At 43.3% G+C, this 19335-nt stretch overlaps 1 protein-coding gene and 4 non-coding genes across 5 annotated transcripts; 4 read left to right on the top strand and 1 right to left on the bottom strand.

The window, feature by feature from the left end:
* The first annotated feature begins 3551 nt into the window (after window positions 1-3551).
* On the top strand, window positions 3552-3766 carry LOC115824354 (small nucleolar RNA U3). The gene has a single exon (XR_004025739.1). It is a non-coding gene; the product is annotated as a small nucleolar RNA U3 (small nucleolar RNA).
* A 785-nt stretch (window positions 3767-4551) lies between these two features.
* On the top strand, window positions 4552-4766 carry LOC115824257 (small nucleolar RNA U3). The gene has a single exon (XR_004025649.1). It is a non-coding gene; the product is annotated as a small nucleolar RNA U3 (small nucleolar RNA).
* An 806-nt stretch (window positions 4767-5572) lies between these two features.
* Window positions 5573-5787, top strand: LOC115824355 (small nucleolar RNA U3). The gene has a single exon (XR_004025740.1). It is a non-coding gene; the product is annotated as a small nucleolar RNA U3 (small nucleolar RNA).
* Window positions 5788-8463: 2676 nt separating this feature from the next.
* On the bottom strand, window positions 8464-8582 carry LOC115824256 (5S ribosomal RNA). The gene has a single exon (XR_004025648.1). It is a non-coding gene; the product is annotated as a 5S ribosomal RNA (ribosomal RNA).
* Window positions 8583-9120: 538 nt separating this feature from the next.
* Window positions 9121-17561, top strand: vps37a (VPS37A subunit of ESCRT-I). Its single transcript, XM_030788152.1, has 12 exons — window positions 9121-9570; window positions 10161-10235; window positions 10345-10462; window positions 10706-10806; window positions 10945-11155; window positions 12138-12208; window positions 12614-12741; window positions 14753-14811; window positions 15284-15352; window positions 16113-16256; window positions 16646-16763; window positions 17236-17561. Exons 1-11 carry the CDS (start codon window positions 9461-9463, stop codon window positions 16724-16726), a joined length of 1167 nt encoding a protein of 388 aa, XP_030644012.1. The 5' UTR covers window positions 9121-9460; the 3' UTR covers window positions 16727-16763; window positions 17236-17561.
* Window positions 17562-19335: the final 1774 nt, after the last annotated feature.

Below are 19335 nucleotides of genomic sequence, written 5' to 3'. Positions count from 1 at the left end.
GGGGGGGGCGTGGTACTGGATGTGATATGGTGGTGATCATATGAGTTTTCCATCTCCATTAGGCTTCCTGAATTACAGAGAAAGCTCAGACGTGTCTTGTCTTGACATGTTCTGTGTAAATGGTTTAGCTTAACACAGAGAACACTGCAGTATCATAACAATCCACTTTCTCTTTTTTCCCCCCATCTGATATATGTTTATTCTCTGTCCAAAATAAAATGGATTGTTTTGTGCTTATCTGGGATATGCTATGTGTGTATATAATATCTTTCAAACAAATACATGCAAGATAAATACAAAAGAACTAATCCCTAGAGTTGTTGTTGCCCAGTTTATTGGTAAAATGTTGTCAGTTTCACCTTTTACCTGTAGTCCAGAAAATCACACAGACTTTTGGAAAATGCATGTGTACACCATTACTCGTTCCTTCACAAGGAGGTTGCTTGCTTATACAAGCCTTAGAAATATTATAGTATACTGAGTAACTGAAGCATTATTAAGATTAAAGGTAAAGTAGATTAAATGAAGATTGATTTTTTTTTCTCCTCGGCACTGCACCTGCTAGCAAATCTCATCTCCACTGAAGGCATGCGGTCAGCTCCCTCATTGTGTGGTAGTGTCATTGTTAGCTATTTCTTGCTCTGATTTAACAACCTGTCCAGATAACTAAATTGATTTGTTATCAGAACGTTTAATTCTGAGTCAGAAATCTTCTAGTCATCTCAAATTTCTTTTTAGTCATATAAATGACGATCAAGCATGCTCAGTTCTGAAGCGCTGTTTAAGTGAGTGAGCGCTTGTTTTCCCGTGACTGGGCGTGGTCCAATTGAACCATTTTGTAGTTGTTGAACTAGAGTTATTAAACAAGTGCGCAGGTTGAACATGTTTAATAATTAAGAGTTGTCCTGGAGTTGTTATTGTGCGTAGTAGTCACTTGCAGGTTCGCTGTTTTTTTTTCTCTGGACTCTAGACAGAATTAATATGCCAGAGTATGGCGAAACAACTACCTAGAACACGGTAAGTTTTGCAAAAAATTATATCGTGCTCGATGACGGCTACGATGCTAATTCGACGGCGTTAGCTATCGCCGTTATAAAAAAAAAGGAAAAAAAGCAGAAATTGGAAAACCTTATTGCTTAATGATGTTTAATGCAGCTTCCAAACCTAAGTGTCCTCTGAAACACTCTGAATCAGGGTATATAAGTTCATACCTAGCTGTAATGTAAATTTGATGCTTAAAGTTGTCTACCTACTGTCCTACTGTGGTTGTGAAGGGGTCCGCCAGGGGAACAAGATAGACGTGTTTTCCTCCGGCCTTCGCTAATGTTTAGGACATTTTGTATTTTTGTGAAACTTTCAGCATTTATTCAAGTTTTTTTTATCTTGGGCTCGTAAGTAGTTTTCGGGAACTAGCTGACCTAGCTAACTTAGTCTGACCGGACAGGTAGAGGTACGCTGGTTCATAATGGCTGAAGTGATCCCTGTATGTAGCCTAAGTAGCTAACGATGCTGTTAAGGTCTGGGCTCAAATTCTGTTGTTATATCATGTGACATGAGAAATGGCATGTTCTTGTAAATTAATAGACATGTTTGACTGTTGCTTTTCAGTTGCCATAGAGCGTACCCGTTACAGCTGTGTCCAGGTTCAAACACTGTGGTCGTTAAATGACGCACCTCCGTCAAATGGCCACGGTTTTTATTATTTCGTTTTTTTAATACTAGTCAAAGTGCGTAAAATTGCTGGTAGTTTAGTGCTATTTGGTGACGGACTGCACACCAGACACTCCTCCACACAGTACGTCCCACGCCACCTCTGACCTCTATAGGTAGTTAAGTAACGATGACGATTGAAAGATTACGAGAAGAAAGTTTAGGTCTGGCGCTGAGGGACGGAAGATGCGAATAACGGAGTGCAAAAGCAGCCGCCGAAGGTAATCTGTGAAATGTTGTTTTGATGGTCTTTTGTTGGGTAGTGATCATGCTTGAGTTCCAGGACACTATGGAGCTGGTAAACTTAGTTTTTGCTCACTCTTTAACGTCCGTTGGGATTTAAAAACAGGCGGCCGGTGCTTGACACCAAGCGGGAACGGTCGATATCGCCCTGGTGGGGTATTAAACTCAGTATAATTACAGTGTTGTAATAAGATCATAATTAATATTTTGTGCCATTCGTGTGCAGTAGTTTGTGGCTACATAATCTCATTGTACTGCATCGTAAGAGTCAATGTTTGTTAATTGTATCCTTTATTCCCCACCGGTGTAGTAAGCCCTCTAAATTTTGGAATAAAGAAGATGATTTTGCTAATGTCGTCACGTATAGTTTCATCCCAGTCACGGCATGAGGGCAGTATAAGCTTTATTACATGCTTACAGCTGTGAGCAAGTGAATACATCCACTCAGATGTGAATGGTGCAGTAAATAGGGTTTTTGTAATGCAGTTGGGCTACACAGTCTCGTTTAAGGCGACTAAAACTCCTCAAACCGGCACGGCCTGCCGTGCAGTCCAGCTTTTACACCGTTTAGTCACGGTCCCGTATATTTGCGCGGGTGGTGCTGTGCATTGTCCGTGTCAGTGTAGAGTGAGGTAACCGCCGCACCAACAGGTGGCAGCAATTCGACGGTCCCGTTTGTCTAAAACCTCAACAATAAGGAGAAGAACAGAGTTGACGTTCAGTATCAGACCGAAGAGACTGAAGTTGTCGATAAAAACTGAAGTGATCGCTTAAAAACGCACAAAGTGTCTGTCCAATATTCAGATTTGCTCTTGTAATGAAAACCATGTAATATTGTTACGTACACTTGCGAATATCACTGTTGGCTAAAAATGTAGCGACCTGTGTTTCCGTCAGAGCCTTTATTAGTGACGGACCTGTGTGGTCGGGTACGTTCTATGAACTTTTTTTTTTTGGTGTTTTTTTAATCAGCATATACAATGTGACAATCACAATAATTGACCTTTACCACCCGAAACACACTTGTAAGCAGGGTTTTGACCGCATCGCGTTCTACTATGAAGTTTTACAAAGATTGTCTTCCCAGGGACCGCTGTGTGCTGCAGACAGCATGGTAGCAAAGTGAAAGAAGCAACCAGCATGCTTTCAGCAGAGAATATGTAGATGAGCAGTCACCATTGCATTGTGGGTAGATTAAATTTCATAAATGTACTGTCGTATATTATTGTTTTAATGCGAATAATCGCAATATGACGTTACGTATGTCATGTATACCTGTATATGAACACGGTGAAACCTCTTGTGAAGCCCAAACCCTTTATGGAACTGTGAGGTTTTTCTCATCGCTCTTGAATGTCCTTGTTTGCTAAGACTGTATTTTAAATGAATACACAATGGATGACTCCCAAAGTTAAATATAACTGTGGTATATTGTGTTTAAGATCATATAGAGTAATTTATTATATGTCTAATGATTATGCTATTTTGTTACATTCGCTTAGACTTGTTGATGGTAGTGGTGAGGCGCGTGGGCTGTAAGCGTCATGGTGAAGAGTAGTTCAGTCGTACAGTAGCCTCGCCGTGTGTACTGAGAGGTTAAGACTATACTTTCAGGGATCATTTCTATAGTATCTAACTAGGAAATGTGTTTCGAAAGTGTTGCGTCTCCCTAACCACGATGAAGAGGTACGATATTCCCTTCTGAGCGCGAAGCGAGTAGAGAGAAGTGATTTACTTCACACGCTCTCTATTATTGATGAACGTTCCTCTCTGCCTTTGGCAGTCTGGAGGAAGGGAATATGGTCAGAGTGGTTAGGAAATTGTGTTGTGGAATGACAGACAAACTATATTTCATAGTATGGTCAGACTAACTTCACGCCGTGGTGTAAAATTCATGAAATTGCTATAACCGAGAAAAGTACGCGACGCTTACTTTATAGCAATTTTGCTTATATTCAAATTTGATAGATTGTAATATGTGTTGGGGCTTCAGTGACAACACCTGGCGGTTTATAATTCCATGTAAAGAGTTAGTAAACCTGTTGGCTGATCACGTTCCATCTCTGTGAGGTTGCTGTTTTAACTGTTAACATTTCACATGTTTCGAATGATCCGCTCGTTTAGTTTGTACATCCAGTCCTTAGTACATTTAATCACTGGTCACTCCGGTAACACAGCAAAACGTAACCATGACCTGTTCACAGTTCTTTCATATTTTTTAAGCAGTGCTGTCTGATATTTCTCTGTTTGTCTATTGGCTTGTGTTTGACACTGGATGAATTAATAAGTGCTGACTCAATGTGAAACAGGCGAGCCCAGTTAAAGTTGGGGGTGTGCGCCGCATGGTGGGTCTGCCCGTGTGTGGTTGATTTGCATAGAACAGTCCTAGATCTTGCCAGTAGCATTTTCTCTGTGTTTTCATAGTGTTATATTCTGTTAAATCTCATGCTGATAAATGAATCGCACGTCTGTTGATGGCGCTGTTTTGTTACATTCGCTTAGACTTGTTGGTGGCAGTGGTGAGGCGCGTGGGCTGTAAGCGTCATGGTGAAGAGTAGTTCAGTCGTACAGTAGCCTCGCCGTGTGTGCTGAGAGGTTAAGGCTATACTTTCAGGGATCATTTCTATAGTATCTAACTAGGAAATGTGTTTCGAAAGTGTTGCGTCTCCCTAACCACGATGAAGAGGTACGATATTCCCTTCTGAGCGCGAAGCGAGCAGAGAAAAGTGATCTGTATCACACGCTCTCTGTTATTGATGAACGTTCCTCTCTGTCTTTGGCAGTCTGGAGGAAGGGAATATGGTCCGAGTGGTTAGGAAATACATTTAGTAGTGTAAAGAAAGAATGAAAAGTGTGGATAGTTTAAAAAATGTTTTTTGTTCATTTGAGGAGAGAAATTAAGAATTTTTTCTCTGTGGTCGAACCACGTGAGGCACGTCGGGAGTGGGACTATAATAGGATGTGCTGTATCTTAAAGTATGGGGATTAAATATAACTCGGGTTTGGGCCCAAATTAAAACATTTGGCAGTTTAAAATTCCATGTAGAGAGTATTAGTAAACCTGTTGGCTGATCACGTTCCATCTCTGTGAGGTTGCTGTTTTAACTGTTAACATTTCACATGTTTCGAATGATCCGCTCGTTTAGGTTGTACATCCAGTCCTTAGTACATTTAATCACTGGTCACTCCGGTAACACAGCAAAACGTAACCATGACCTGTTCACAGTTCTTTCATATTTTTTAAGCAGTGCTGTCTGACATTTCTGTTTGTCTATTGGCTTGTGTTTGACACTGGATGAATGAGTAAGTGCTGACTCAATGTGAAACAAGCGAGCCCAGTTAAAGTTGGGGGTGTGCGCCGCGTGGCGGGGTCTGCCCGTGTGTGGTTGATTTGCATAGAACAGTCGTAGGTCTTACCAGCGGCGTTTTCTGTGTGTTTATATGGTGTTATATTCTGTTAAATCTCATGCTGATAAATGAATTGCACGTCTGTTGATGGCGCTGTTTTGTTACATTCGCTTAGACTTGTTGGTGGCAGTGGTGAGGCGCGTGGGCTGTAAGCGTCATGGTGAAGAGTAGTTCAGTCGTACAGTAGCCTCGCCGTGTGTGCTGAGAGGTTAAGACTATACTTTCAGGGATCATTTCTATAGTATCTAACTAGGAAATGTGTTTCGAAAGTGTTGCGTCTCCCTAACCACGATGAAGAGGTACGATATTCCCTTCTGAGCGCGAAGCGAGTAGAGAGAAGTGATTTACTTCACACGCTCTCTATTATTGATGAACGTTCCTCTCTGCCTTTGGCAGTCTGGAGGAAGGGAATATGGTCCGAGTGGCTAGGAAATCATCAAAGTATAAAAGAGAAGAAATTTTAATTGGTAATGCCTTTAGTATTTAAGTGGGTTATATATCAGATTTATGAGAACGGTGGTTAGCGTTGGTTCAGACGTGGGGCGGGCAGAGTTGAAGTTCGTTAAGTTGTGTACTGTTGTAAATAACAATGTAAAATTGGATCTGTTCCACACGTTTAAATAGTTCAGTCTCTTTCACCAAAAGTAACTATGGGTACAGCATGTTGTCTGACAACACTCAATTATAAATCAGGTGTATAGCAGGGCGGCCTTTTGAGTATTCACACTATCACGGTTGTTAAATGAATTTCGTTTCTACAGCGCGATTTATGCACTAATTTCTCAGTGTATGGTATCTCGAATAAATGACCATTATTTAACTTGATTTGATGGTGATTTTTTTCGTCACATATTGGTTTCTGTCATTTTTTTAGTTTGTCCATTGGCTTTTGTTTTACACTGAAAGAATGAGTAGCTTAGGTCCTGACTTCAGCTCAAAGCGAGACAAGCGAGATCAGAGAGAGTCATAGAAGTGTGCAGTCTGACATTTCAGCAGGACATTTCTGTGCGTTATTATCTACAGTTGTGGCCTGGAAATAACTAACCTCGCTTTATGGAACCGCCATCAACACTGTGCGCCTTTCACAGCAAACTGGTGGTTGATTTAACGTCATCATATAACGGCGGTTATCGCTCATTCAGTTCATGAAGCAAAACTTTTTTTTTTAAGCAAATGCCTCTCAAATGTATGCCGCTTCCGATCAGTTATGTGGTGTCTATTAAACATCAGGTGCTCCTAGAATTTGACCTGTGTCAGAGAGAAAACAGACGGAGAAAGAGGAACTGCGTACCAAGGAAGAGCGCCCCCAGATTATGCTAATTATTTCGGTTAATTCTTACTATATGCGCGTGACTCTTTTCTAGTGCTTTGTAAAGTCGCACAGAAAAACAAAGTATAGAACGATTTTCTGATTCGTAATGATATTGGATGTGCCACTCTCCTTAAAATTTACCCTCTTAAAAGAGTGGATCAAACAATTTGTGGTAAATTTGAATTGATCGTTTAATTTTGTCTCGCTCTCTAAAGTGAATAGCATATCATTTCTGTGATTCTGCGTTTCGTTCTCTCTTTCACTGTGAAACTCTAGTACAAGAAACGCCCCTTTTCCTTGCCATGGAGGAACATGGATGGTGTGATTTAGTTGTTTTTTTTCTTTTGGCCTCCTTTCGACAGTAAAGTCGCTGAAGAGTCAGATTCTCTCAGAATTGGCTTTAAATTTAAATTCTCAATTAGTATTGCACCGTAATATGATGCCATTGCGACATAATAAAGAGCAATGCAAACGTGATGGATTGGAATGAAGTCTTAATGTCGTAGAGTGAATCTTTCACAATTCTAACGTAATACTCAGAAATGACCATTTGATAGTCGCGATTTCAAGTACTATGACTTAATATTCACAATTACGACGTTATATTTTATCAGTACGAACTGCTATTCCACCGTTTTCTCTTTTATTAAATTTACAACTTGTTGCGGGTAACACCAAATCTCCATTTGAGGTTGTTGGCTATCATACTTACCCGCTAGATGGCGCTAAGGATGTCTGAATAAATTTGCTACCATAGCAACAAGGGATACCTGTAAACGAAATCTACCGAGCATACACCGTTGTGTAGGGAGTGTTGCCAAAGCTTTGAAACTGAAGCCGATTGACTTGTCGGTCTCCATACACCGTCATTTATTTATTTTTTGTGCTAAATTGCGCTGGTTGAAAGATAGGCCAAATGTATGTGAGGTCATGTGGACATAAAAGTAAAGACAAAATTGAGTTGTTCCGTTCTCACAATTAAGATGTTGGAACCGTGCTAGCGCATTGTTGGCCGTGGTGAGCCTACTGAATTCTGTAATTTCGGCCTATTTCTAAAGGAAGGGCAGGGGAACGACTACCCTCTTATTACCACGGACGTTTGAGATCTCAGGCACTAATCAAGTACGACTTGGTATCAGGTCTCAAGTCTGAGGTTTTCCGTCGTAATTTTCAGACCGTAACGCGTAGTGTGAGATACTGATTCGTAATTCTGAGATATTAAATCCTAATTGTGTGATACTACTCGGAATTAGTTTTTAAAAAATCATTCATAATCGTTCTGACACTTAATCATAATTGCTGCATAGGCCTACTGTGTTACAGCTGTAAGATATGTCAGAATGGGTGGATATTAAGTCGAAATTGTCAGATATGAACTCGGAATTTTAAGGCACCAAGTTCATATCGATAAAATTGTGAAGTCAGGTTAATGTAGTTATTCGGTATGTAGATTGGAATGGAAGAGGTAAGAGACAAACTCTCTCCAAATCGAGAGGCTAGTCGAGAGAAATAATGTCTTTAATGGATTTTATACTGTTGCTTAAATATTTAAATAATGAGGAAATGAATTTTACAAAGAATCGTTGTCTGGAGATGATGCGCATGAATCTGAAAATGCGAAATGAATTTAGCATGTTGACACTCGGTGTTAAGACCAGCGTAGAAAAAGGGGCTTCAGTCTGAGATAAAAAGTCAGTCTTGCTTCTCAGTATTAGAGAATGTGAAACGACCGATTCAGAAACATGAGTGTACGACACAGAGACGAGGTGGGGGTCCTGAAGAACAAAAAAAGCTTACAGCACCTGGTATTCCCAGGCGGTCTCCCATCCAAGTACTAACCAGGCCCGACCCTGCTTAGCTTCCGAGATCGGACGAGATCGGGCGTGTTCAGGGTGGTATGGCCGTAAGCGAAAGCATGTGTGAAAGAGTCACTATTTAGAGCTGAGCACGCGGCACTGGTCGGACAAAAAAGAGAGGCAGACGGGGCGAATTTAAACCCTGAGATGTGGGCAAATGATTTTCCATAAATAGTGTAATAATTATAATATCATTCATTCCATGTCCTTTCTTCGTATTGATATCACAGTCAGTTGAGAAAATTAGTAGCTTAGCCCAAGAGTACGCAAATATTTCATTATCTTTTATCTTTTGTTCGATAGGAATACGGCACACAACGAATTTCACATTTGAACTATTGGACTAGAATTAGAAAAGGGTAATTAAATCCGTTGCTCTAATTATTGGAATCTCATCTCAAGGGGAAAATAGCGTCATTTGCCCGTTGTGAATTACTCATACGATCGCCAAAGGTTGATAACGCAGTAATTTCTGTCTTGAACTACGTTTCAATAATATGGAATAATTCCTGTCCCTCCCCGAACGGTGCACGGTGACGTAGAGCACACACAAACGCACCCCTCGACACGCCAGGGTTGTCTTCCGTCAACTCGAGTGTGTTTACTGTTCCCTCCGAGTGTAAAGTACCAACTATTGGATATAAGCGAATGACAGTGCACATTTGCGGCTTTCGTTTTGTTCGCGGGACTTCTTTCGCTTATCCTATGACTTCGTGAAACGTCTTCGCTTGAAATGTCATCGAACAACCCTTAGCAGCTTGGTAATTAGTAAGCTAGCGTAGCTAGGTCGCTAGCCTCACGGCTAACGTTACCAAAGTAAATCAGGACTTTGTTTTTCTCGACGTGCGTCTGAACTGCGCTATCTTTGATTTATTCAGTGACTCAGATATTATTGACAAAGTAAGCTCCGCCAGCGGCCAGCCAGAAGAGGATGAACTGGATTTTTCCCTTGTCCAAGGGTTCCGGACCGCTTCCACCTCTCAACAGTTTACAGCAGCAGAGACAGCGACAGATCGAGTCGCTCAAAGCTGCTCACTCGAAGTAAGTCTCAAACGTGTTTGTGCGGTGAACCATAATCATTGTCACACGGTCATCCATCGCCAGCTCACATGGTCCCTGTGACAAAGTGTTGACAGCGAGTAGAGTGCCAGTCCGCTCCACTTGCAGACTGTATTGCGAAACGTTGTGGCTAGCTGGTCGTTATGTAAGTTAGCTACCTAGCCTAAGACTGTCTTGGTTTGTCAGGATTAAAGTATTAGCTTGCTATGTGTTTACAACCGACAAGGCCTTCTTTATCTGCCTGAATCCTACCGCTGTCGTCACTCTAACTTGGCGTGTCCTTATAGTAAGGATAAGTTTTCTCTGGCTGTGGACAACTTCCCAAACTTACAGTCGGCTAAGAAAGTATAGTTCGTAGTTTAGTCAGGCTTGTTCCTAATCTCGGTGAGTTAACTTGCCAAGTTGGTTGTTTTCCTAAATGATTTGGTCTTGAGAGCAGTGTAACCCGTGGTATTTCGTATGAGTGCTCATGCCAAACGAGTAATTAACCTACTTGTTGTGTGACTACAAAGTTCGCTACTGACTGAGTAGTTGCATTCTGTGACCTAAAAACCTCTAACATGTTTCCCCAGTATTGCAGAGATTCAGAAAGATGTGGAATACAGAATACCTTTCACTGTCAACAACTCAACAATCAGCGTCAATGTGTGAGTCTCACAAGCATTGTGCAAGCCTTTTTACTCATGAGACATGCAGTGTGGTGAGTGCCATGTGAAGACTGACCAGCCGTTCTGTTCACTGTTTGGCCTGTCACAGGTTGCTTCCACCCCAGTTCCCCCAGGAGAAACCAGTGGTCAGTGTTTACCCACCAGTGGGGCATCACTTAGTGGACAGTAATAATGGAACAATGGTCACCAGCCCTCTTATCACCAATGTAAGTCTCTCTGAGTTTCCTTTGGCTTTTTTCAAAGCTTGGCTTGCAGTTCACTGTAAAGTGACATTTTAAATAAGATTCCACAGCTAAGTTGTATTATAAATTCTGAGCACGCTCTTTCTCTCTCTCTCTCTCTCTCTCTCTCTCTCTCTCTCTCTCTCTCTCTCTCTCCCTCCTTCTCTCTTTCTCTCCCTCCCCTTCTCTCTTTCTCGATCTCTCCTTCTCTCTCTCTGGTTTGGTTAGTTTGGGATGCACTCAGATTTAGGGAAAGTTGTTCAGAGCTTGCTGGATGAGTTCTGGAAGAGCCCACCTGTCTTGATGTCTGGTCCCACCAACTTTCCTTTGTGAGTATAGGTTTGCTCAGTTTCATGTGTATGAATAAGGAGTATTCATGTTCCTCTGACACATCATGAAATGTTGATAATTAAGCTAAATCTTATTCACAGCTCTGTTCTCCTCCTGCTCTTGTCTCTATGCTCTAGCATGTATAAGGCTTCGGGAATGGCCCCCTACCCTACACAGAGCTTCCACTTCCTTCCCTCGTTCCCGCCACAGGATGGACAGAGGCCCATTGGCCCCGCCCCTGTGCCACACCCAGGTACGGAGTCCCAGCAAGCCCCTCCCCGCCCCGCTGCACCTGCCTACGGCCTCATCACAGACCTGCCCCTTCCTGTGCCCACCGCCGACTCGCAGGTACACACACACCTTAAACACTAAACGCACACACACACAGCTGACTCTCAAACACACACCTTACACCAAACACACACACTCCACCAACTCTCAGCTGCTCACCTTAAACACCAAACACGCGCACCGCTGATTCTCAAATACACACCTTACATACACACCTTACAACAAACACACACACTCCACCAACTCTCAGCTGCTCACCTTAAACACCAAACACGCGCACCGCTGATTCTCAAATACACACCTTACAACAAACACACACACTCCACCAACTCTCAGCTGCTCACCTTAAACACCAAACACGCGCACCGCTGATTCTCAAATACACACCTTACATACACACCTTACAACAAACACACACACTCCACCAACTCTCAGCTGCTCACCTTAAACACCAAACGCACGCACTGCTGATTCTCAAATACACATCTTACACAAACACACACACCACTGGTTCTCAGATACACCAAACACGCACAGATACACCACTCACTGTCCTCTACAAATGTATGGCCAGGCCATGTCAGACACTCAGTGATGGAGTTCCATGACTGTGGATCATTACTGCGGGTGACAGACATTGTGCTGTCATTTTTAATTATTGATAAAGGCTTGGACATTACTATGGATTGTGATCGGAGATTTTTTTTTAATGGAGAGGTATCATTTTTTGTAGACTTCCCTTTAACGGTAACCTTTCAAATCTTAACTGTTTCCTGGGGAAGCACTGAGTTATGTGTGTTTTACCAGGGTAATGCATTTCCTGTGCATGTTTCCTCAAGAGTGGAGAACTGTTTAACTGATTCAGATACAATACTGTGTATGACTCAGCTGTAACAGTGTTCCCATTTAAAACTCACATGATAAAAGGTTTTTGGGGAGGGGAGGGGGGTGTATGATGTAATACGTGTTGTGCATTTTTTTTTCTGTCTGACATTATGAGGTTGTGAAACTCAATATTGCAACATTTTCAATATTTCAGACTGGACTGAATGGACACATGTACAAAATGCCTGAAATTCCAGAGACATTTCCAGAACTTTCTGATCTGAGGTAATTGTGTGTCTCAGTGCTGTAGTGTTGTGCTTTACATTTTGAAAGAAGAGAGTGATATGCTTTCTTGACATACTGAATATCTAAGAATGCAGTGCAGCGAAATCCAAGAATGCCGTTTAAATGCTTTGTGTGAAAAACAGCATTCCTTGAAGTTACTTGCCTGTCTTACATTTTGATATAGATTTTATGGAAGTTTTGTACACATTTCACAGGAGCAAGGGCACTGATGTCTTCGGGTTCTCTCTCTCTCTCTCTCTCTCTTTCTCTTTCTCTCTGTCTCTCTCTCTCTCTCTCTCTCTCTCTCTCTCTTCCTTCTCTGAATGAGTTTCAGAATGACTCATTGTACTCTCTCTCGTGTGTGTGTGTGTGTGTGTGTGTGTGTGTCTCTATTTGTTCTCCTAGTGTGCCCCAGTTAAAGGACATGAATGAACAGGATAGCATCCTGCTGGATTTCTTTGTCTGTCTGCCTCAGCTGAAACAGGTGACCAGTGATAAAGAAGAACTGGTCAACAGCATCGTGGCCATGGCCAGTGAGTATCCTGCCCAAAGCCGCTCTGTCTGTGCAACACAGCAGCACATCCGGTCACATGCCACAGGCTGTCCCAAGGTCCCAGAAAAGACTCCAGTCCGTTTCCCTCTGGGCCCAGGCCTGGCCAGGCTCAGTGCTGATGTGTGACTGGGTCAGCAGGGCCCTCTCTCTCTCTCTCTCTCTCTCTCTCTCTGACAGGTCTAATGTTGGCCCGTCCTTAGGAAAGTCTTCAGTGAGCATCTGCTTTGACAGGTGTTTGAGCTGGGGATTAACGTGCAGATAGAGAAACATTGCGTGATTAGTAGACTGAGATGCAGCAGAAGCTGACTGTACTCTAGACACTGTTTGTTTAAGAGACTGGTAGCTCCAAACAAGATGAGCACATTTCCACAGAGTGCACTGCAGGGATGACTTTTTTTTAACTGGTCGCACTGGTAGCACATTACTCTTCAGAATTGAATGGTCTTTTACATTTTTTCATTGCAGGCTGTTGCAACTGTTCAATTGCAGTTGTAACAAAAGTAGAGACATACACGTCTGAGAATCAAGTGGGAAGTTATGAGTGAGTTTCAAGAAGAAAAATAAAATCTTGTAAACTGTGTTAATACTAATCAAAGTAAATTTGCCAAAAGAACCCATCACACCGTAGACCCGTACAGAGTTATGAAAATAAAAAACGAAGCCAGCGTTCCTTGGAAGGCCAGTTCCTCTTTAGTGACGGAGTGGGCGATGTTCATTTAGATTTTTATCTCTGTGAGAACATCCTTGTTCGTCCCCCTCATTTGCCTGTTCACAGCCCTGTTCACAAGACCAACACACCCAGGCTGGGTTCAGACTAGAAAATCATGTCTACAGTACCAACACACCCAGGCTGGGTTCAGGCTAGAGAAGCATGTCTACTGTACCAACACACCCAGGCTGGGTTCAGCTACAGAAGCATGTCTACTGTACCAGCACAAGCAGGCTGGGTTCAGCTACAGAAGCATGTCTACTGTACCAACACACCCAGGCTGGGTTCAGCTACAGAAGCATGTCTACTGTACCAGCACAAGCAGGCTGGGTTCAGGCTAGAGAATCATGCAGTATGTGTCTTTGTCAGTCTCATGCTTAAAAAAGTGATCCTGTCTTCTTCACCCGCTCGTCACTGACAGCACCTGTTTGGCAGCGTGTCCTTTGCGGCACATTCACGTTTGGGCGCTCGTTTGGTAGTTGTAAAGTAACATAACAGACAGTGGACATTTGTTAGTCGTGTCTCTTGTGAAAACACCCTGGCTGCAGGTAGTGTTTGTTTGTTTGTCTCATTGACTGAACCCATCTCAGTCAGAGTAATACGGCGGATCCCACACAGACAAGTGCATTTCTCTTCATGTTCACTCTGAATCATTCTGAACGACAGGTGCAGTCAGACCTGGGCAGCCTTACACTGATCATGTCACAACACGTTGCTCTCTTCCCTTCAGAAAACAGCATTCTAATGGTAAAGTGGGTCAGGGTAACCGTGTGATAGTGAGCCAGATGAGGGGTATGGAGGCTGACTGTAGTTGAGAGGCCAGGGGACCGGCTGGGCCATCGGGATCAGAGGAGTTTTGAAGAGCTCGTCATGTGGTTTTGCTGCGGCCACGTCTGAATTTTCTAAAGCCGTCTGTTACCAGGCCTCCTCTGAGTTGGCCACGGACGTAGACACAACCTGCAGACCAGCGTGGCACGGGGACCGGTCTCTTCCTCAGGAGCGTCCGGTCTCCCATACCAGGCTCTCTGGGCCCGCTGGCCCTCAGTGACGGTCCATCAGCAGTAAAGAAAAAAAAGTCCATCTGCATCCCACTGCCTGCACTGATCAATGAGTGTGTCAGTCTGCTGACATTTTACACTAGATCAGCTGTGTGTTTACAGTGTCTGAGTCGGTTAGAAAGCTCAGTTTCATGTGTCTTGGCAGGAAGGATGTGTACTCTGAAAAAGATAAATGCATTAGAACCAGGAGGAGTGAGATAAATGTCCTTTACTTTGGTTCTTAGAGAAAAACCTGCAGTTGGAACCCCAGCTGGAAGGGAAGAGACAGGAAATGCTACTGAAAGTGAGTACTGTCACACAACACACACACACACACACACACATACACACATATATGTATATATATATACATATATATACACACACACACACACACGTACATGCACATGCTCTCCCACACACATGCACTCACACATATAAATGCACTCTCATTCTCTCTCTCTGTCTTTTAGAGTTTAGATTTATGATCAGTGTTCAGTAACGTCACGGTCACCACCTGGATTCAGCTCACAAAAGCAGTTCTTTTTCCTCTGAGCACAAAGAGCTGATAACACATCCGCTTGGTAACGCTGGTTACGTGTCAAACACCAGTAGCATGACTAGTCATTATGACAAAACGTGAGCATCTTCAGACGGTTTCCCTGGGTCTAACCACAGTTTACACCGCCAAGGCTTTAAGCCCTGACTCCCTGGGCTGTTTGTGTGTCACTGAAGTTTTATTCTGTTATTGTGTGTGTATGTGTGTGCGTGTGTAGTATGACCAGTTGACCCAGATGAAGTCATCGTTTGAGTCAAAGATGCAGAGACAGCATGAACTCAGTGAGGTAAGGCTGACCTCTGACCTCCCTCTGTGTTGTCACTCAGTTACCCCGTGTACGACACAAAAACAATAAAGTACCACTATTCTCTTTTCTTTAATTCACCGCCCCCCCCCCCCCCCTTTCTCTCTCTCTCTCTCTCTCTCTCTCCCTCTCCCTCTCCCTCTCTCTCACTCACTCACTCTCTGTCTGTCTGTCTGTCTCTCTCACCTCTGAACATAATGAATGATCCTGTTCAGTATGCTGTTCTTCCTGTCTCTGTCAGTTTGTGTTAATAGTGCTGTACATTTATGAGTGGACTCATCTCACTGTTATTTTCAGCTTGACTCACATTAAACTCGGAGAGTTGCTTAGCAGATTTCTCTCAAGTTTCTGTCTAGTTCGGTCAAATAGTCTTGAGTCATGGCAGTTCCTCTTTTCTGGTAGTTTCTCTTTGTTTGCTGAATGACCTTGTGTGACAGTCCTTCCCTGAGCATGTTAAATGCGTCCACTTGTTTCAGTGACTGCCTGTGGTTTGGTCATTGCACCGCCATTCTGTCATGCTTCAGTAAAACCCACATTAAAGTAGTGAATTCACGCTGCCCTTTGTCACCAAAACCTTTTTATTGTCAGTGTTTTACATTTTGCCCAAACAAGTAACGGCTCATTACTGTGTCAGACATGAGCTGATCTGAGATCAGGGTTTGAGCTTGAGTCTGCACTGCCGTCTCTGCGCGCGGCTGATCCCGGGTCAGCGTGTGGTGATGATCTGATCTCTCTGCTGTAGAGCTGTAGCCTGAGTGCCCTGCAGGCCAGGCTCAAAGTGGCAGCCCACCAGGCAGAGGAGGAGTCCGAGGAGACCGCCGAAAACTTCCTGGAGGGCAAGACGGAGATCGACGACTTCCTCGCCAGCTTCATGGAAAAGAGAACGGTAGCCTCACGTTAAACACTGACAGTCTCCACAGGCAAAAGAAATATGTGTTGTACAGAAAAATGTGCTTTAGCTGTAATCCCACCACAAATTAAACCATAAAGATCAACGGCTAAAACAAGTGAATGGCTAGCCTGACTTGTACGAGTGTTTTTTTGTTTTAGGATCTTTTAGTGTCTTTTAATGTGCTTTTGTGTCTTTCAGTGTCTTTTAGCGTGTTTTTAGCGTGTTTTAGTGTGGTGAATCATATAGTGAACAGTAGAGGTAGTGCACACATGTGAACTGGAGACAGATGGAGGAATCGGGGTGAGAGTGACCATAAAGAGCTGCCGTGAGCCGATACACGCTCTGACCTGTGACTGACCTCTGACCCTGTCTTCTGTCTGCAGCTGTGTCACTGCAGACGAGCCAAAGAGGAGAAGCTGCAGCAGGCCATCATCGCCCACGGACAGTTCCCCACCACCCATTAACATCACACGTCACCGTGCCGATTCCTCTCACAGAAAGGTCATTATCGCCTCCCTTACTTAAAAACCCTCAGAGCACGACTGACAGGAACACTGAGCTCTGTAGTGTTGGGCTTTTTCCCCCACAGCAAAATCACACCAATACCTCATCTTCACAGTCTTTACAGCTATCAGGCACTGCCTAAAGACTGAAGACTGTGTTTCTCTTAATGACTGCAACCATGTGCGCTCACCCCACCCCTCATATACACAGTGACTAAATGACTAACATGGAGTAAACTTCTACGATCCACTTCACTGTCACTTATCATGGTAATGTTTATTTAAAAAAAACCCCCAAAAACCCTTAACCTCAGCAGTGAGCCCTAAACACCCCCCCCCCCCTCTCAGAACACTGACCTTTACTATAGGTCTTGCCTGCGCTGAATTCCTGTGCTCAGACACTGTGTGTTTGATAGTGCAAGCTGTCTGCTATGACTCTTAAAAGTGTGTGTGTGTGTGTGTCTCATCAGGTTTGGAGCTGATCCACCAGCAGAAGAGAAGCACAGAGCGACTGTTGATAGAGGAAAAGGAGCGAAGGTGTCGTGTTTAGTAACTGTTCCCAGAACAGTCAGACTTCAGAGCTCATATCAGTCCACAGTTTCTTACAGTAATGCGTGATGGAGACACATCTCCTATGTACTTGAATTCAAATTTGACAAATGTTAATGCTGACAGAAAGCAAAACCTTCGACTTAATACTGTATTTAATAATGTTGATAGTAGGCTTTATTATAATCCCACACAGTGTATCATATCTTATTTAATTTGTTAGGGTTAATAAAACATTTAGAATAAATCTGTGTGTCAGCTGGGCCCTCTTCTGTTCTCACGTGTCATGAGTATGCATTTGTGTGTATGGGGGTGTAGGCGAGTGTGTGTTTGTGTGTATGGGGGTGTAGGCGAGTGTGTGTTTGTGTGTATGGGGGTGTATGGGGGTGTAGGTGAGTGTGTGTTTGTGTGTATGGGGGTATAGGTGAGTGTGTGTGTGTGTGTTGGGGTTTGGGGTGGGTGAGTGTGTGTGTGTGTGTGTGTGTGTGTGTGTGTATGGGGATGGGGGTGCCAAAAACCAAGCCATTTCCAGACGTTATTGTGGACATGGATTTTATTTGAGCTGGTCATTAGAGACAGTGTGTACTGTGTATACTCAAAGAGACAGGGGAGTATTTCTCTGGTTCTTAGGTGTGTAGGATATCACCAGGTTTCCTATCAAACTGACAGATGCTTCTACGAAACCATCTATGTCACAAAAAAAAAAATAAATAAATAACAGATTAACGTCAGAGTTCAGTGTCCATGTGTGATCTCTGCTCAGGTACATAAGCACTCAGTTACAGGTGGCAAACAATACATGTACAGTACACAGAGGAGGGGAACACAGATCCAAAAGGCTGGCGCGATTCTGGTCTGGTCCCAGAACCAGTTCAGTAGGTTCTTTTGGAAGATGGAGCTTCCTAGGTTCTACTACATGTAAAAGTCTTTAGTGAAGTGGAGCTACAGATCAGGAGCATGTGGACAGGGCTACGGTTTTAGGACAGGCATTTTTCTTCTCTTTTCTCTTCTCTAGGAGTACAGGGAGACAAAGAAAGGCTTGGCTGGCGGTTGACTTTAGTGGAGGTTACAGGAAAAGACAGCACATCACCCCCAAATCGGCTGTTTATTTACCGACTTGAAGCTTTTCTATCTCCCTTTGTTGAGTTAAGCCAGTGGTCCTTTAAAAGCAGTAAGATACCAGCATTTACAGACATGGAATGTAACTTTTTTTTTTAAACGCCTTGTGTCCCCTTGTTGGTTATAGTCTGAACAATCTCCCTTTGAGAGTCTGGCACTGTTTGGCTAGGTCGTATGATTCCTTACCCACTGTGTGAATATATATATACAGTGCCAGTCAAAAGGTTAGACACACTCTCCCATTCACTTGAATGAGAAAGTGTGTCCAAACTTTTGACTGGTACTGTACACACACACACACACACATATATATATATGTGTGTGAGTGTGTGTATATATACACACACAAACACTGAGTAAAACCTCATACATTTGAGAGAGGGGTTAAGCTCTGGCTCTCTGGACATGCAGTGTCGTGTAATATAGCTGCCCAGTATTTCACCCCCAACACCAGAGAATTTATCACCCAGTACAGTACTTCACCCCCAACACCAGAGAATTTATCACCCAGTACAGTACTTCACCCCCAACACCAGAGAATTTATCACCCAGTACAGTATTTCACCCCCAACACCAGAGAATTTATCATCCAGTACAGTATTCACCCCCAACACCAGAGAATTTATCATCCAGTACAGTATTTCACCCCCAACACCAGAGAATTTATCATCTAGTACAGTATTCACTCCCAACACCAGGGAATTTATCATCTAGTACAGTATTCACCCCCAACACCAGGGAATTTATCATCCAGTACAGTACTTCACCCCCAACACCAGGGCAGTTACAGTCTGTCCCCAGTACAGTGTTCCCTGTGTGGACGCAGTAAGACTACAGTAGAGGAGGTCCCGGGGACAATGTGTAAAAAGCCCTCGTGTCTACTGGAGAAAGAAGAGAACAGG

Source organism: Chanos chanos, chromosome 11 (genome assembly GCF_902362185.1).
Source record: "Chanos chanos chromosome 11, fChaCha1.1, whole genome shotgun sequence".
In the NCBI taxonomy this organism is placed as follows: domain Eukaryota; kingdom Metazoa; phylum Chordata; class Actinopteri; order Gonorynchiformes; family Chanidae; genus Chanos; species Chanos chanos.
The sequence above is the reverse complement of the archived record's forward strand: the minus strand, read 5'-3'. Positions and strand labels throughout refer to the sequence as shown.

Excerpts from the sequence above, each read along its gene's own strand:
- vps37a (XM_030788152.1), top strand. The coding sequence starts at position 9,461 with ATGAACTGGATTTTTCCCTTGTCCAAGGGTTCCGGACCGCTTCCACCT. Across the intron at positions 10,463-10,705 it reads CCAGCCCTCTTATCACCAAT|TTTGGGATGCACTCAGATTT; the intron begins GTAAGTCTCTCT and ends TGGTTTGGTTAG. Across the intron at positions 15,353-16,112 it reads GACAGCATGAACTCAGTGAG|AGCTGTAGCCTGAGTGCCCT; the intron begins GTAAGGCTGACC and ends TCTCTGCTGTAG.